This window comes from Ascidiella aspersa, chromosome 7, assembly GCF_963924565.1.
Source record: "Ascidiella aspersa chromosome 7, kaAscAspe10.2, whole genome shotgun sequence".
NCBI classification, from domain to species: domain Eukaryota; kingdom Metazoa; phylum Chordata; class Ascidiacea; order Phlebobranchia; family Ascidiidae; genus Ascidiella; species Ascidiella aspersa.
The window spans coordinates 19,884,866-19,902,705 of NC_139453.1; the positions used below are offsets into that span (position 1 = coordinate 19,884,866).

At 35.8% G+C, this 17,840-nt stretch overlaps 1 protein-coding gene across 1 annotated transcript; it reads right to left on the minus strand.

Moving 5' to 3' along the window:
• Positions 1-4,722: 4,722 nt before the first annotated feature.
• Positions 4,723-9,704, minus strand: LOC146138207 (RNA ligase 1-like). Its single transcript, XM_083393727.1, has 6 exons — positions 8,170-9,704; positions 7,588-7,697; positions 7,310-7,445; positions 6,902-7,120; positions 6,617-6,789; positions 4,723-5,529 (listed from the first exon to the last, which is right to left on the minus strand). The coding sequence occupies exons 1-6, from the start codon at positions 8,372-8,374 to the stop codon at positions 5,317-5,319; spliced, it is 1,056 nt and encodes a 351-aa protein (XP_083249853.1). The 5' UTR covers positions 8,375-9,704; the 3' UTR covers positions 4,723-5,316.
• Positions 9,705-17,840: the final 8,136 nt, after the last annotated feature.

Sequence of the window (17,840 nt, forward strand, 5' to 3'; positions counted from 1 at the left end):
CCTTTTTTACTTCACGTTTAATTGTAATCACAATAATAATTACACAGCATAATGCAGAAAGCCTTTATTCAACTATTGCAAAAACAAATTTAGAAAACATACATTTAGAGGCAGTTTAAATATGTTTCTTTAGAGAAGTTTAACCAATTATTATTGTGTAGTTTGTTTATGAACCTGCATCACAACATTTGAAAACACTTAAAGCAAAATTTGTAGGCCCAAAATGAACAGTAACATTGTACAAGAATATGATCATTACCTAACTTAACCTGAAGTATATTTTTTATAATGAAGACACAAATAAAATGTGAGCAGTATAAGATTAAGACCAGTGTTAATGAGATTACCATTTTTTAAATAGAATTGCCCAATTAGGAGCCTTTAGCTAATTTGCAAAGTTAAAAATTTTAGAGGTTTGAAAAACTGATGCATCACCATGCTAAATGTAACATGGTAGAAACTGAATGTAAGCTTGCGGGAACAAATGTGCTAATTATCCAAATGTAATTCAACCCTGATAATGTTGACATTGGGGTGTTAGTATTTACAGTGTATTTTAGAAGTAACAGTATTACAGCTGCACAAATTATAGCAGTACATTTATTATAGCTGCACAATTTAAGGCTGCTTAAACATCTCCCCCACTCAATATTCAAAGTTTCCAAGTTGGAGCAACAACAAAGTCCTGATCAACCAAAACATGCCTGAATAGGACAAATGATGCCTTAATATTTTTGAGGTTAGAGTTTGTTGAAAAACACATTTGCAGGTGCACATGTCATACTTTCACAGTGGTTATCTATTAATCGTGCAATGACAATGACAATTTCCCACTTTTTATCGATCACGGTTGGTGAGAATTACTGAACTAAACTAAATTTATCTAAATTATTGCAAAACAAACAGCAAAATTTGTTGTAAACCCTAAACCAGGGGTTGGGAAACTATGGCTCACGAGCCATATATGTTTTTTTGTGTGACAACATAATATGGCTCTTTTGAAGAAAGAATGTTACTTGATAAATATCTAAGCCAGTGTTGCTTAACCTTTTTTACTCAGGGGTGCACTTAAAGACATGTGAAAACGTAGCGGCACACTTTGCGAGCGAATAGAGCGGGAAATTTTTCAGGTTTACCCGTATTTCTCTTAAATTGCTTGGCTGTTTTTTCTTATATTGGCTTTATTGTTGCATATCTTTAAAGGGACTCTTCAGCATTGAAAATAGGACGAATACTTAATAATTGTATTAATGACAAAATCGGAATCAACCTAAATGGACAAAATAAGCCCTATACAACATTTAACAAACGCCATCCATAAATATTACTAACTCCCTAATATTTTCAACCCTAAACCATTTGCTAACCCTACCAAATACCCACCCAAAAAAGCCCAAACAGGGGCGAAAAATCCGGGCCAAAACTGCGGTGCCCAAATGTCGGAAGCAAACGGCCAATGCCAGACAGGTGTCCCAATCATCCCACACCCTTGACCTACAGTCTTGGGCGCTATCTTCTCCACTTAAGTCTTATTCTGATTAATTTTGGACTTATTTTCCATGCTTAGGTCTTATCTAGACTACTTTAGATCTTTATTTGTCATGGTTATAAATGCGAATTTGGCGCTATTATGACGGTGGTCTTAAAACTATTGTATTGGCAGCCTTCCATCATGGGAGTTCCATGGCGCACCACTGCGCACCAGTTGAGAACTTATGAGAAGCGCTGATCTAAGCTATTATTTCTCATCATGATCTCAAATAAAACTGCGCGCAGCCACGACCGCTTTCCTAACTTTCCTTTTTTAAAACACATAATAGCAAATTTTCGAATCCCATTTGTTTATGGAGACCGCTATCCTGTTTGAAGGAATCCCTTAAAATCCAAAGCACCATTTTCTGGCGCTCTTTCACTATTGTACGTAAAAATTAATAAAAAAAAACTTTCTTTAAATGCCGCATACCACAACGCATATTGTTTGGGTTAGGGTGCGGGTTAGCGTTTGGTTGAGGGTGAGTCAAGTTATTATTAATAATAAACATAATATAACTTGACCCACCCTCACCCAAACGCTAACCCGCACCCTAACCCAAACAATATGCGTTGTGGTATGCGGTATTATTTTGTTTTGTTTTTTGCATAACTTTTCACGTACATAAGTGAAAGAGCGCCCATTTTCTTTCAACGGAACTCCTTAATCAAAGTTGCGCTATAACTAGATGTTGAAAAATTATTAACTGGCTCTCATCGAAATAAAACCAATAATTTTTGGCTGATATGGCACTCTTAGCTAAAAAGGTTCCTGACCCCTGCCCTAAACTAAAACTTCCAATGGTAGCTTACAGACCATTGTAGATTTATCAAAGATGTGACTAAATAGGGTATTTCCCATTTTTCCTATTCTACTGATCTTTATGCACCCTTTTTCGTTTATTTTTATGTTATTAAAACATTAACGTCGGAATAAAACACAGTTCGGAATAAGACGAGAAATATGACTAGGCCTAATACCAATTGTGCAGGCCTGGTCACCAGGGTATCGAACACTAATTTCTATGATAGAGATAAGTGGTGCGAACTGTTTAATTTGCCCAGTTAAAATTCAAATATTTTATTAGAATCCGGTTGAGTTTCTGTTCGGAGCATTTTAAATGTTCCAAATCAGCTCTGATTCGGCTAAAGTTGTTCCAAAACCGGTTCATAAAGTTCCCGGTCGGGGTTCATTATAAGTAGTTTACACTAACATAGTATTTAATGAAGGTATTATAAACAGATTAGGCCTACCATATTTTTTAAGCTTAAAAATACGGACGTTTTCAAACGGTCTACACTACAGTAGGCCTACAGATCCCTTAAAAAGCCTGTTGTTTCCAAAAAATTCTCCAACTAAGATGAAAGTAAAAAAATAAGACTTGGTACCGTATAATAAATTGTTTGAATTTTGAGTCAAACAATAGGCAACAAAATTCGCTTTTATCCATTTTACTTTTTGGAAATTTTCATCATACGAAAACGGGGACTCCTAGACATAAAATCGAAATTGGAACAACATTAACGTCGGAATAAAACACAGTTCGGAATAAGACGAGAAATATGACTAGGCCTAATACCAATTGTAGCAGGGCTGCGGAGTCGGTTAAAAATAACCCGAGTTCGACTTCGGCCAAAAAATAAAAATAAACCCGAGTCCGACTCCGATCAAATGTGCGATTTTGTCGAGTCCCGAATCCGGCCCGGACTCTACAGCCTGTAGCCTATTTCACCAACTTACGAAACTAAAACAACGTTGATATTCAGCAATAATCCACTTTATAGGGGTGTCGTATAATCACTCACAATACATGGTTGGAAAATATTCCGCCATTTAATATTCCATTTGGCGGCCATATCAGTTTTAAAATTCGGTACTGCGCATGCGCATGTCGAACTCGGAACTAGAGTAGTTTTACAAGGTCTTAGTCGAGTCCGACTGCAGAAAAAACAAACCGACTCCTCGAGTTCGACTCCGCAGCCCTGTCTAGTAGTCGTAATAACGACTAAATCGCAGATAACCTAAGCGTGTCGGATACAAACCTAAATGGGCAGAATAGGGCCTACACAACCTTTTGCCTAACCCTAAACTCGACCTCTAACTTCATCACTAACTTCCCTAAATTTTACCCTAAACCAATTTTCCATTAATTAGGCTCCTTGTCCCTAACCCTGAACAGGGGATATCAATACGGTGCCAAAACAGGGTCGCGCCAATCGCGCAGTTCCAATTGGTGCGTTAAACGTCGTCAAAACGACCGATGCCTACGATGTTCTTCTCAGTAGTCTCATATCTTCTCCCTACACTCCTACAGTATAAGTTTCAAAAGCTAGATTTATCGAAGAATTTAGTTTCATTTGTGTCACTATTCCCAATTTTACAGGAATAATGTCTTGGGGAGGAATTGAGATGGAATATTAATAAAACGTCAATTTATTATTCAGAAGCAAGTACCGTACCTCACTAATGTACGGTTAAATAAATCACCTGTTTTGATATATGCTCCGCTCATTTTTGTTCTAAACCTTTTTATATAGTTTTTTCTTTCCTAAAAAATTATTGGACCACAGAATTTGTACCCAGTATGCAACGAAAATGTCCCACGAAAGACAAAGGTTGAGAATTACTGGTATAGGGTTTATTTTGTCCATTTACTCCGCTAAATTTATGACTTTTCCTGACAGGTCTTATTCAGACGATTGTATAATGTGTTCCGCAGTCGTTGTTAATACGTATTTGACTCTATTATGTCATTGGTCTAAATGCTGTGGTATTATATATTATTCTGTTTTAGATACTGTTGCTTAGATGTCTTCGCAACAGCTTAGAAGTGTTTTTTATCTCGCTTCAATATCTAAAGCGCCCGATTACATTCTAGTGCCTTTCAGCCAAATATCTTTGGCGTTAAATGTTTGCCCAAAATCACGCAAGTGACGTCATTTGGCATGGTATGTTGTCGGCCTTGTGAATTTACAAGGGAAAATAACAGTTTTTAACGTATATATCGTCCATTTTTTTGTTTTGATAGATAATTTATGGACTACTTTCTACACTCGACTTATTTTTGTCAAATTACAGCACGAAATTCTACTATCATACGTTTCACCTCAAACTATTCACACTATGGAGACCTTACAATAAAAATCACATATTTAACGCAAGGAAGTTTAAATGCACATAAGGTATCGCTTTTTATGACAATACGGTTCGCAACAAGCTAATGTCCGTGTAACGCGGCCTTAACAACATGGGCCCGCAAAACCTTTTAATGCGGCCGCGCGTTGGAAACGATGTCATAATATTTTTGGTTTATTACTTCTATCTTAAATAAGTGCGAACTGCGGCGTTGCTTGTGTTTTGCGCGATCAATTAAAATTTCTGTAATGGTTAGCGAAAACACCAATACGTCGCATAGACTCCATAGGGAGTACACGAATTAGTCGGTTGGAGGCCATAAGACAATGAGTTTGTAAACAAATAAATTTATAATCGTGTCAAATAGAAAATAATAAGTTTGGTCGATCAGGTTAACAACCGCGACATAAGGACAAAGAGTCGTGGCATGTTGACCAACAAAATTACTTGAGTTTAAAAATTACTTGACCCTTGTGTTCACTGGCTTGCCTTTTTTACACCAATGTTTAATAAATTTGAGTGACCGACAGACAAACCATTTAAAATACATATTTTTAATTAACCATAAAAATTCGATAAACCCCTCTATCGGCAACACAGCGCTGTAGCACGGTGAGATAAACAGGGAGGTATATGTCATGATCAAATGTTTAACTAAATGGTATATCTTGAAGCGAATTAAATGATCTTGAATTTAGTTTTTTGACAATAGCAAACTGTTGATGATTTTGTATTTTATCATCAGGTTCATCTTGAATAATCTGTGAGTTGACAGTAACGCGACGCTGGCAAAGGGCAGGTTTTCCCATATGTCCATTTTCTTTCTTAATTGGCCATTCCATACATAGATGTTGCCGGTGTACCTTTAAAATACTTATGGTTATATATGAGATTCTTTACACATATAGATTTTTATTTAATTGTAATTGAAATATTAAGACAAGACAGTAAGAATATATTTTTAACCTAAGGAATCACAAACTAAAATAAAATTATATTATATGCTCAAAAAACACCAGTAAGAAATAGAAAAAGTGAAAGGTAGAAACATAAATCAACAAATCACAGTTCATTGGCTTGCTCAATTGTTTAAATTTTTTTATTTGTTTAAAACAGGGGTTCCCAACCTTTTTTACACCGTGGCCCCCTTTGAAAATTTTGAGAAATCAATGGCCCCCGTATTTTTTTCAAGCTTTTGAGTATACAGTAGTTTAAATGATAAAATGTTATAAACATCATAGTACATTAATTAGTTATTACATAATCAGTTAATGTGATGGTTGAGCTTGTTTTTGCACTGACAATGTCTTAATTTCTGGTTTAGTGGTGGAAAGAGCCAACTGCATGTTCAGAAGTAACATTGTTGAAAACCCACATTCACATTGATATGTTGATGGAAAAGGCAACAGCAATGGCATGACCATTTCATTTAGCTTAGGGTATGAATTTCTTAGTTTTACCCAAAATGTGGTCACATCATCTTTCTCAAAACCCAGTCGGGTTGCCGTCTCTTATTGCAGCTTGAAGAGTTCATTAAATTTTAATTTTTTTTGTTATAGTGGAGGAGATAACAAACTAAAAAATATTATTTTTTAGGTTTTTTTCATGGCCCCCTGGAAAAAGGTCATGGCCCACAGGTTGGAAACCCCTGGTTTAAAAACATTAATGATATATTAAAAACTTTTTTAATTGTTAAGAATGGTAGTTACTAACAATAAATATAACAGTGAAAAGTAACAGTGAAAGTAATACAGCCTTATCTATTGATTGCGAGTAGTATATATTAAATATTGTAAAGTTTGTTTAATAATTTGTTCAAAGCTGTCCTAAAATACATAAACTTGTCAGTAAATTTAGGACTGTATGTAGCAGCATTCCATGCGTGTATACCACAGATTAAGATGAATGTGTTGCAGCAATATTTAATTAGGTTCATTATAAATTATTTACTTTGTACATTGAGTCTTTGCAGTGAAATACAATTCCTTCAATAGCACTATTCACATCACTTTTTTGAAACCAAGCCTGGAGAGCATCGTATTCCAGTTTGTCTGGCAAACATTGAACTTTTAATTCTCCATGCACAATTAAAACATGAAATGGAGACTGTTTGCAACCAAGTCCTAAACAATAAAAATTGCTTTACTGTATGACTAAAATTGTTAAAAGAAGGCATACAACCACAATAAGATCTTATAAGAATATTGTTATTTAGATTAATTTATAAATCCTTACCATATGGATTTCCATTCACATTTGTACCTATTAGTTCAAGTGTCTTTCCTTCTAACTCAGACAAGGGAACAATGGCAAGCTCAAGATTTGGAAAGTGAGAATCTGGTACGCTCTTCGAAAACTCAAAATTGCGTAAAATGATAGCCAAATTCATTTCTATATTAATTACAGCATGATGCCAACAATATTGCCTTTTGTCATGCATGATAGGAACCCAACCTAAAAATATAAAGAATATACTTTGAAAATGTGAAAATGTGAGAATTACAAAGCTAGCACAGGTTTCAATGCTACAGCAATGGATGGTCTGGGGTGATGGTAGGTTTTTGCAGTATAGGACTAAAAGTATGGGATAAATGAATTTTATTTAACAAACAAAGGGAATCTTCATGAGACAAAGTATGTCACCTGGTATGTGTCCATTTTCATTTGGAATAGGGCTGCCCAGTGTTGGATGCTTTTGAACATTAAGTGCTGATATCCACGTTAACGGTACTTCTTTAAAATCTTGAGGATAATTCCATTCAAAAAATGGTTCTTTACCCTATCAAAATTAAGTACCAAAGTTACAAATAAAAAGACAAACTATACAGACATAATTACATTTTTTTTATTGTTAAATAATTATTATATAAACGCAAAAAAATCTACCAATACTACATGATGATATTATTAGGGATAAATACTTCTTGGCTATTTTGAATCCATTTCCATCTTTTAGTTTGAAACTGTTTAAATTGCTTTTCAACTTTTTTAACTGGTTTTCTGTCCAGGCGTGCCAACATAGATATTTTGCCTAATAAAATATATGGGTAAAATTAAAAATTGGGCATGTGTATTTTAGTATACATATGCAATAAATACCCTCTAATAATTCAAAGTTGCTCCAGTTAACTTATTTACACATGCACGCACACATACACACGGCTTTATAAATATATATAGATGTATACCTTGTCCATCCAAACCTCAAAAAATAAAAATATATTAATGCATATCCTTTGCATGACTAAAAATATTTTTTTTTGGGAAATGAATTTTGCTATTTGAAAAAACTAAGCATTGGTCAGGTGCAACATTTAACCCAGAAATGAAAAAAAAATCTAAAATCATGACATTATATCAACCAGAGTCAAAATTTGCACATTATGCAAGAATATGGATTTAGATGAGTTATGATTTTTTAGATTAGTTTCAACATAATAATTGCATATAACTTATGTATAAATTTACTTTAATAAACTTTAGACAAAACTTCTTAAAAAAACCTTCAGTTTGAGTTATAAAGCAGCATGTTCCATCAATTTTTTCAGTTGCATCTGTTCTTTTTACACCCGATTTTAGTGCTGTTTTGGAAATTGTTTTGCTGGCAACTACCCTGTAACTTTGGCCAGGCCTTTTGTTAGTCGGAATATCTTCAACTATAGTGTCAAACAAACAAGGTATTTTACCTTGCACACCTTTGGTAGCCATACTGATTGTTTAAAATAAAATATTACATTACATTTAAAATAAATCTTACAATTTAAATAAAAGCATTATTTAAAAACACAGCCGCTACTACTATTTTTGTTTCCTACACTGATTTGTTCAAACTATATATATATATACCTAACTAATGTATCAGTTGACATTGACAACATTCAAAGCAAATGTCTACATGTTATATTGCTAAATCCCTCTTATCCTAATAGATTTGATAAAATTTTAAAACTGAATTTATAGATCTCCAAAAATTTGATGAAAAATTGGGCAAGATTTAGCAGTTAACAGACTTTAGGTTTGGTAGCAATTCGTAGTCAAAAAATATTATCTTTTGCCATACAAAAACAATCAATTTCACATTCAATACAATTTCTATGCCCACTAAAAATTAAGAGAATAATTTCAAGTACCATTGTATCAGGGGTTCTCAAATTTTGAGACCACTCCTTTTGCTTCCTTGAAATAATTGAGGATTTCATTTATTTGTCAACCAAGGAAAATAAAAAATAACTATACTAAATACTCTTAAGCCAAAAGCCAATGAGATAGATGTGTAGTAACTATTCATATTTGTCGGTTAAATCATATAAAAGATGTTAAGCAGACAGTTAAAAACATCACAGACACCGGTTTGAGGACTGCAATTATTATTTTTAACATTTATAATAATTAATAGTTGATGTGACATGGCCATAGATTTGTTATAAGCCTGGCTAACTAATTACACAAGTGTAACACCCAGGGCTGGATTAGGGTGGGAGCTGATGGGGCTGCATCGGCTCACCTCAAAAATAGGCCAACATTTTTTAATTTTCGCTTTATGTGTGAACTGGATACCAGGCGTTAACGCGTCTAGTGTGAACCAGCCTTTACACTATATAAACATGATTGGACACCTGCGCATCTCAAAATATGGTGCTGCCCACCTAAAATCTCGACGTGAAGTGTCACATAATGCAGACTGGGCCCCAAAGGGTAATACTAATTTACGGAATGATGAATGGGCGGAATGGTCGGAAGGCTCACTAATTTAAGTGTTACCCGTTAAACCAACGCGCAATATTTGGGTTAGGGTGGGGGTTAGCGTTTGGGTGAAGGTGGGTCAAGTGTTATTATATTTAATAATAATACTGTGAGCGTTCCGATCATTCATCATTTCGTAAATTAGTGTTACCCGTCCCACATCCATCAAAACCTCAATCCGCCCCTGTCTATTATAGAAAAAAACTTTAGTTTAAAACCGTATTACTATATTTCATTTTTTCCGAATGTTACTCATCGTAACCTGCAGAACGGGTTTTAGTGAGGGTGGTGGGTGCATAGATGTCGACTTTGTATTTGCACTTCGCAGTCGATTCTCGATTACTACAAAAATTGCGATTCGCTCGCATTTTAGGGAATGTCCCATCAAAGTCCCATCGGTTTCCAAAAGAGATTTTAACCAAAATAGATTTGTTAAAGTCTCTTTGGTTTTAACCAAAGAGATAATCTCTTTGGTTTTAACCACTGATCTCTATGAAACCATAGTTTTTAAAACATTTCAAAAATACCATTGTAATAAAATCTTCAACCCACTAGTTGGTGTCAAACCTTTTTTTCCGTTGATCCCTTTAACCTCTATTTAAAAGTTAGTCGCCCCTAAGAAAACTTTTTGCTTAGAAATTCACTAATTTCTAACGGATCGGGTGGAAAATCAGAACCTGCCAATACCTTTTTAATATTTCAATACTAAAGGGGGTAAAATCTCTTTTAAATTGTAAGCGCTTGATTCGCTATATTTGTATCTAATTATTATTAATGAATCAACTGTTGCTGTCAGGGACAAAATTGTTACTTTCTGGTGGTCAAAATGTTGGCACTTGTATAATTGTACAGATTGTACAATTGTAATTATTATTAAATGTAAACAATACATGTTCCGCAGTATATAACAGCGCGTTGTGACGTTAATAAGGAACTTTATTATTATGAGTTTTATTAGGCTACCCCCAACCAAAATGCGCTTTTTTTGGTATACTGTAAATTTGTGTTTTACCGGTAAATATAAAGTTGTGTATGATCTAGTACATGCCAATACCTTAGTACATTTACCATTAGTCCTACTGGACTCCAGCCATACGACCTATACAAAGAACAACATCAACGTCGGAATAAAACACAATTCGGAATAAGACCAAAATAGGAATATATTACCTAATAGTCGTAATAACGTCTAAACCAGAATAAGTCCCAAATCCGTCAAAATAGGACCTAAATCAGGGGTCGGAAACCTTTTTGTAGTCGCGGGCCAAAACCAAACTCAGAAAGGTCTCTGCGGGCCGCACAAAATGTTAACTAAGAATTATGTTATTAAAATGTTAAAACTAGAGTGAATCAGGCGGACCTCGGATCTTTTTTGCGCCTAAAAACGTGTTTAATTACATTTAAGGAGGCAGTATTAAAGTATTGGCACAAAGCGCGAATAAAATGCGTTTGTTTGGTTTAAAATCCGAGTCCACACATCGTCATCCTTTCAACTAATGAAAAGTGTAATAAAACTACTTTAAGGAAACGCAATAACAATAGTTAATCTAGTTGAGTGTTTGTCAACCTTTCAAAGTCCGGGCACACCTGGCGAGCGAAGCGAGCGCGATTTTATTGTGGTATAACGCCATTTCTTGCAAGTTTTCATTAGCCTACGTTGCCGACAAAAAAAATCAAAAAATGCTAAAAAATATATGTCCAATATTTGTGAATAGGTTTTCCGTTTGTCCGCGACGCACTTGGCAGCCTTGGCACAACGGTAAAGAAGCGCTAATCTATATTTGAAAAGACAGCGTCAAAACGTAAACAAACCGAATGGAGAAGGATCATTCGCGCGAAGCGCTAACATTTTTTGCACTTACGTAGTTAAAATAGTTAAAAAGTATTTGAAATGGAATCGTGCCTAGTTTGTCAAAGAGGCGGAGGGCCGGATCCGGCCCGCGGGCCGTAGGTTGCCGACCCCTGACCTAAATGGATAGAATCAGGCCTATGTAGCCTTTTACCTAACCCCAAACGCCACCCTAAGCACATCACTAACTTCCCTAATAATTTTAACACAAATCCTATTTCTCATCCCTACCATTATCCCCAATAACCTCAAACAGGGGGAATTCGGTGCCAAAACAGAGGCGCCTCGACGGCGCCGGTTAAACTGGGGCGCCCAAACATCGAAGTCGAAACGGCCGGTGCCAGACGAACGGCCCCGATTGTTCCATACCCTTTACATCAAGTTCTAGCCATTATTTTGGCCATTTAGGCCTTATTTTGATGCATTTAGGTCTTTTGAGGATATATTCCGAAAGGTTTAGATCTGATTCAGACGATTTCGATATTATTATGTCGGGAACACACAATGAGACCTACACAAGGCAACAAAGCAAAATAATCTACTACCTACTACCATAGCATCAAGAACGACATAATAAATCCTGATATACAGTAATATCCTCGGCAAAATAAGATCTAATCGTCTACAGTTTTTTCGCGGACCGCAATGCAAAGCAAAAAATTAACAAAAATCGAATTTCATTTATTTACAAAACTGACAACATCAAGGAGACGTATGCATTTGCTTCTTTCGGCATAAATCATAAATTCTAGGAGTTATTTGTGAAAGGCAAACTCGTAAGTCAGAATCCACGGAAAACCTAGACCTGTATTTTATGATCATGTTGGTAAGAGCTGAAAATGCTCTTTCACACAAGATTATATTATTACGTCATAAACGAGAAATACGAGAATTTTTCATAGACAACTTTTTGACTACAACGAAAGAGCAACAAGTAAAATTTACGATATTGGATAGCAAAAGCTTTTGAAATCGTTATGCTGTGAATAACTGCGGCAATTTATTTAAGGCTGCATACGTATCTGTGTGGCTATTTAATTTCTTGTCATATCGCCACGGACCACCTGTGCAGTCCTCGCGGACCACCAACGGTCCGCGGACCACAGTTTGGGAAACCCTGATCTAAATGATGCCCAAACCAGTCGGAATACGTCCTAAATTCATCGAAATACCGAACTGTATAAAATATATCTCCAAAACATTCACAATATCGAAAACGATATTGGTAGCATTTTTTAATTTAGTACTGTTTAGTAAATATCATTGTATTTGCAGGAAGTAAATCGAGCGCAAATGATATTCATTTTTACGTCACAACGACAAGGGTTATATTGCTTTTTCACCATTTTGTTTTCGCTCTTAAAAATAATCTTAGCGTAGTGCGTGTTCTATTTTAGTCAGCTTATTTAAAAACGTTTAATCAGCATGTTTTTTTTTCATTTTTAAACTGCAAGTTAAATGATGGCAAAACCTAAAAGCAATAATAAAACGAACGGTACAGCATTCTTTACCTAAATGGAATTGCAGGTAGACATCATTTGGGGCTATGGCTACGATATTGAAACAATAATTAATCAACAAACGGTCAATATTTTTCCATTTACAAAGAACTGAACAACTGAAAGGATACTGTGATTTCTGGAAGTTATACATAGAAAACCATCTTTCTTATAGCAAGAATCATTGGCTTTTCTTACTTCCCAGAATTAACACATTGGCAGAAATGTTAAATATTTTTTGTCACAAGAACAACTACCTACAATCACCAAACAATTGTTTGAAAACGAAATGAGTAAAATATACATTCGGCATTAAATTGCACTCCATAATGTCTGTGTAGAGTGCATGAATTTACCGACTAAGAGCTATTGTGTTTACAGTAACTTTTATAATGTATTTGCTTATGTCAGAGATAATTGTCTATGCGAAGCAACGCTGCTCGCACCAAAGTGTTAAATGCTAAATGGCCTGTTTCTGCAGTCAGCAGTTGGATTGTCTGTAGCTATTTAAGAACGCCGCTATCCGCTTGTAAACAAACTACTTCTTTGTTTACGTCTTGCTGTTCGTAACTTTGATATTTGCAAGTAGCATCTTCTTTATGCTAACTTGTCCGCTGACTATAGTTTTAACTGGGTGTTCGCTTATCAGATAATACAATTATTAATCACTAGAGGCATTGTGGTTGGCTAACGATTTATACGCACGCAACCTTCAAGTCAACCTAAAACTATAGAGCCAGGAGTTCTAATATTAAACTCGTGCCCCACAACTGGTGACCCCGACGTGTCTCCGAACACCAGTTACTATAGTAATTTTTCGCTACCATTAAGTGTTGAATTAAGGGTTAAACCGCGTTTATCTGGGTTACCCTAAGGCGGAAGAGTTCAAGAACATCTGTTGTGCGATTTAGCCGTTTTGTTATTTTCGCAGTACCTTGAACGAGTTGTTTCTGGGCAATTTTCTTAAACCTGTTCAAATAAGGTTAAGAATTGTCAGAATTACTACGTCCTGGTATCATTGGCAACGACTACCATTCCAACATCAACCGTGTTTTGGAACGACGACTCCAGTTCATCAAACGACGTTGATTCATAATAGACTTTCTTTTGAACGACGTGCTGTCGTTTTGAAACTTGCTGTTGGAGGAACTGATCTCGTCGAAAGATACGTCACGAGACGCTCCATGGCATCATCAAAGCATTTGCTTAAAATACGGAACGCCATTGATGAAGTACGGTACAAGCTGAAAAAAAGCGCCGCCGATGGAGGACAAATCACCGCGCGGAATTATGGAGAACGCAATTTGCCGTTGAACATGGTTTTCACAATAACTGATTCTGCCCTGTTAACCAGGTGAAAATACTTTTAAAAATATTAAAAAAATATATAAGTTAAAATGCCGACCGAAAGGTCTGTAAATTTTTTTGTGTACGAATTTAAGTTGAAACGCCGATCGCAAGATCTGTTGATAAATTTTAAAACAGTTTACTTTTTTGTGCTTGGAGCTCAATAGTTTTAAATCAACGCGTTAAACTTGTGAATCACGATTTAATATTGTTGTGCACGAATAATTTTCTGTTAAAATTCCAAATTATTTTACACATTTGGTACGTTTTTGGGTTTTAGTTAGGGAAGTCTGAATCAAAGAACGCACAACGCGTCTAGTTAGGTAGATTATAAAAACACGAGACAAAAAAATTCCTCGTTTAAAGCATAATGTTTTATCCACGCGCGACCAGTCCAAACACGAATTTAGGGATAAAACCATTTACCTGCCTTTGATAAAAGCAATAGAGAAGTAGCAATCTATTGCTGCTTGTTCGTTTTTATAAACCTAAAATTGAAAAAAAAAAGAATTACTTGAGTCTGGTTTGCCGAAGTATGTTTTTGACTGTATAGTGCTTTAGTTTACCTGGCACACAGAATATAAGTGCAGGAAAGTTAAGCTTATGTGTGCTGGTCTACGCTATATACAAGGCAGAGTGGACAAAAGAAGGTGATGAGATGTACCAAACATGACTAATGAAAACTGTATTTGGCGCTGGCCTAAAATCCTACCACAGCGTTGTGATAATTATTAAAGCAAAGTACAATATTTGGGTGAGGGTAGCCCAAGTATTACTATTTAAACCTACCCAAACCCGCATCCTAACCCAAATAATGTTCGACTTTGTGGATTCTAGACCAGCCCCTCTGTCACAAATTAGTATCTAACGAGTGTATGTAATATTCTTTCCTTATGCGCTAAACTTGTTGTTTTGTTTACGACTAGCCGTTCGTGTTACGTCATAATGCCCCAAAAGTGCCGCAATGTTTACTGCGTTAAAGCAGGTCATTCTACATTAAACGATTTCGGCCGTCAGCGAAACGAACAGATTAAGCGGCGAACGGATTGAAAACCACTCCTTTTGACCAATTAAGAAACGAGAGAACTTAACTCATTCCAGCACCAAAACGAGAGAGAATGAATTAACGAAACAGATTCGAATCCGGCTGAAACGTGCATATAAACGGGCTTACTGTTATTTGAAGCACTGGAGTAGTGTCTTGGTGTCGTAAAATCACTGCTCTAAGCAAAACGGAACCACTGCTCTAAACAAAACAAAAAAAGTATGACGGTGATGTATAATTTTGCTATGTTAAAAGTTTTCGCTTTGCGTAAATCTAAGTTACATTTCTACTAACTATAGAACTAGCCCGTTTTGTTGAATCTGGATTAGTCAGAATAAGCTGTGTTTCTCATCGCACCCTCGAAAATGAAAACTAGGGCAACTTAAACTATGTACAAAAGCATTTTTCACGCTGCACGCCAGTGTTTTCCGTTTTTTATTATAAAAAATGCGCCACGTTTTGACGTAACTTGTGACGTCACGTTTTGAGGCCACTGATCTGGAGTTGGTCAAACCGCGGTAAATTTTGTCAGGGATTTTGCGTTTCAAAATATGGCAACCCTAAATTCTCCACTAAATCGAAAATAAACAAACTGTTTTGACAATTCAAAGTGCATATTGTCACATTGTTAAGTGTATTCTACATTCGAAAAACGACATGAACTGCGCTTCTATATTTAAAACAGTTTAAACACAGCAGCACAAACGCGTCTCGCAAGTATGGCGTTCATTCGAGTTATTTGTTACAGTAGAAGTAGATTCTCATATCGCGTGAAAGCGGATACATTAAGGCAGTGCTTTTCAACCCGCGGGATGGTACGTACTTGTGCGAATGAATAAAATTGTAAGGCGGATGACAAACGTCGTGCGGATGAATGTGCGGATAAAATGGTACATGTTACTATTTTTTATCATGTGTAATACAGCAATCAAATAAGCTGGTGAGTCCACTTATGCGTTACAGGTACAGTAAACATAGTCTCGTATGGTTCATTGCAGCTTAAGCTATCTACTTTATATCGGTTAAGGCTTAGGCACACGGTTTTAATACACAATCCCTTTGATTGTTACTTCACAAATAAAACTAAAGGCTGAAAACTTACTGTGCTTGTTTCGTGCGGATGAAAATTTTCCGAAATAAAAAAGTGGGGATGGAAATTTTAAAAGTTGAAAAGCACTGCATTAAGGATTAGCTGGTCAGCTATCGAACTGGGTATAGGCAGGTTGCGTACGAGGGAAAAGGAAATATGCCGGAACGTTTTTAAAAAGACTTTTCGTGTACACACGCGAAACCAGCTCGTTATAATTATAAGTAAAAATGCCGATGCTCCCTCGCTACATATATGTACGTTAAAATGGTTATATAAACTCCAGTATGCGATTAAGTTTTTTGCCTTTTGCGGCCTTGTGGCATTTTGCGTTACGCAGGCGTGCTCCTGATGTATGGGGTTTTTATCGGTAAAAATAGTGTGGATGACTTACGTCATAAACAGAAAAAAATGGCTTATCTAACAAGCATAACTGGAAAACATTTTTGCGACTTCTCTCCGAGGCTAAAGCGTCGTGGATTCATGACAATCTCTAAAATGAAGTTATGCCAATTTTACCGTCTAGGTCAATCTAAAATCAAAATGCACCCGTGTTTGACGTCAAGATATCAACTTGAACAAACATCTTTGAAACCAACAAACACGACGCAACGTTTGGCGCGTTTTTTACCGTTTCCTAGAAATATCAAGTTTGAAAGACCAGATCACGTGATTGTGAAATCGGTTTGACAGATGCAAGGTCTAAAAATGTTCCTTTGAAAAAAGATTCACGATCGACATCTTAGCGTATAGTTGAGTTTACAGCGTCTTAAAATAAAATGTAGCTCGCCGTTATTCGAGCAATAAAATAATTTCCTTTTTGTGTAGCAATTGCGCAAGATGGCGAACGGTTTAATTGCGACTCGCGTTAAAATTAATTTGCAGATACTTGTTTAGGATAAATTCGCATCCCATAATAGCTAAGTGATAAATAAACCATGTTTACCAAATGCAATTTCTCATACAAACGACAGTGTACTGTATATCGTTTGAATCGTAACTTCCGTAACACAGTATTTCTTTAGCGACCTAGGTTTACTTCCTTTGTGATGTCACAGTGCACTTTTTTACATTGCTCTCACGATATGTTACAAAAGATCTGTTCAATCATCTTTTTAATATTTGTAATAGTAAACTAAAAGACAGAACCAATGGCAAACTTAATTTCAAGCCTAATTTTAGGTTTAAAGCGAAGTCGGCGACTAAACTGTTACGGTTTCATTTGCAATATCTTTACTTCGTATGCATTGCTTTCTTGTTTTCATGCTGGAACATTGGGAGGAGGTCTCTTTATCTGGTATTACTAGGTTTTTAAAATATTTCAATTTGAAAAGTATAAGCTATTGTACAACCTTGAATAGTATTATTTTAGAGGTTATCTGTACAACAAACAGATTTAATTGCTATAGTTACAGAATTGCCGTTTACTACAAACATGTGGTTGCGTACCCTCAACTTCCCTACCTTAGCTCGATTGGAGTTAAACAACCAGAAAGGGGTTTGTTTACTTTGTTTCTAAACGTCGCTGCTGTAACCGCCATAATGCAGAGATATGTTTTCTACAGGTAAGTGTCAAATTTGTATGCAGGTATTACGTTGCTTTA

Excerpts from the sequence above, each read along its gene's own strand:
- LOC146138207 (XM_083393727.1), bottom strand. The coding sequence starts at position 8,374 with ATGGCTACCAAAGGTGTGCAAGGTAAAATACCTTGTTTGTTTGACACT. Across the intron at positions 7,698-8,169 it reads CTTTATAACTCAAACTGAAG|GCAAAATATCTATGTTGGCA; the intron begins GTTTTTTTAAGA and ends ATATTTTATTAG. Across the intron at positions 7,121-7,309 it reads TGAAAATGGACACATACCAG|GTTGGGTTCCTATCATGCAT; the intron begins GTGACATACTTT and ends TTATATTTTTAG.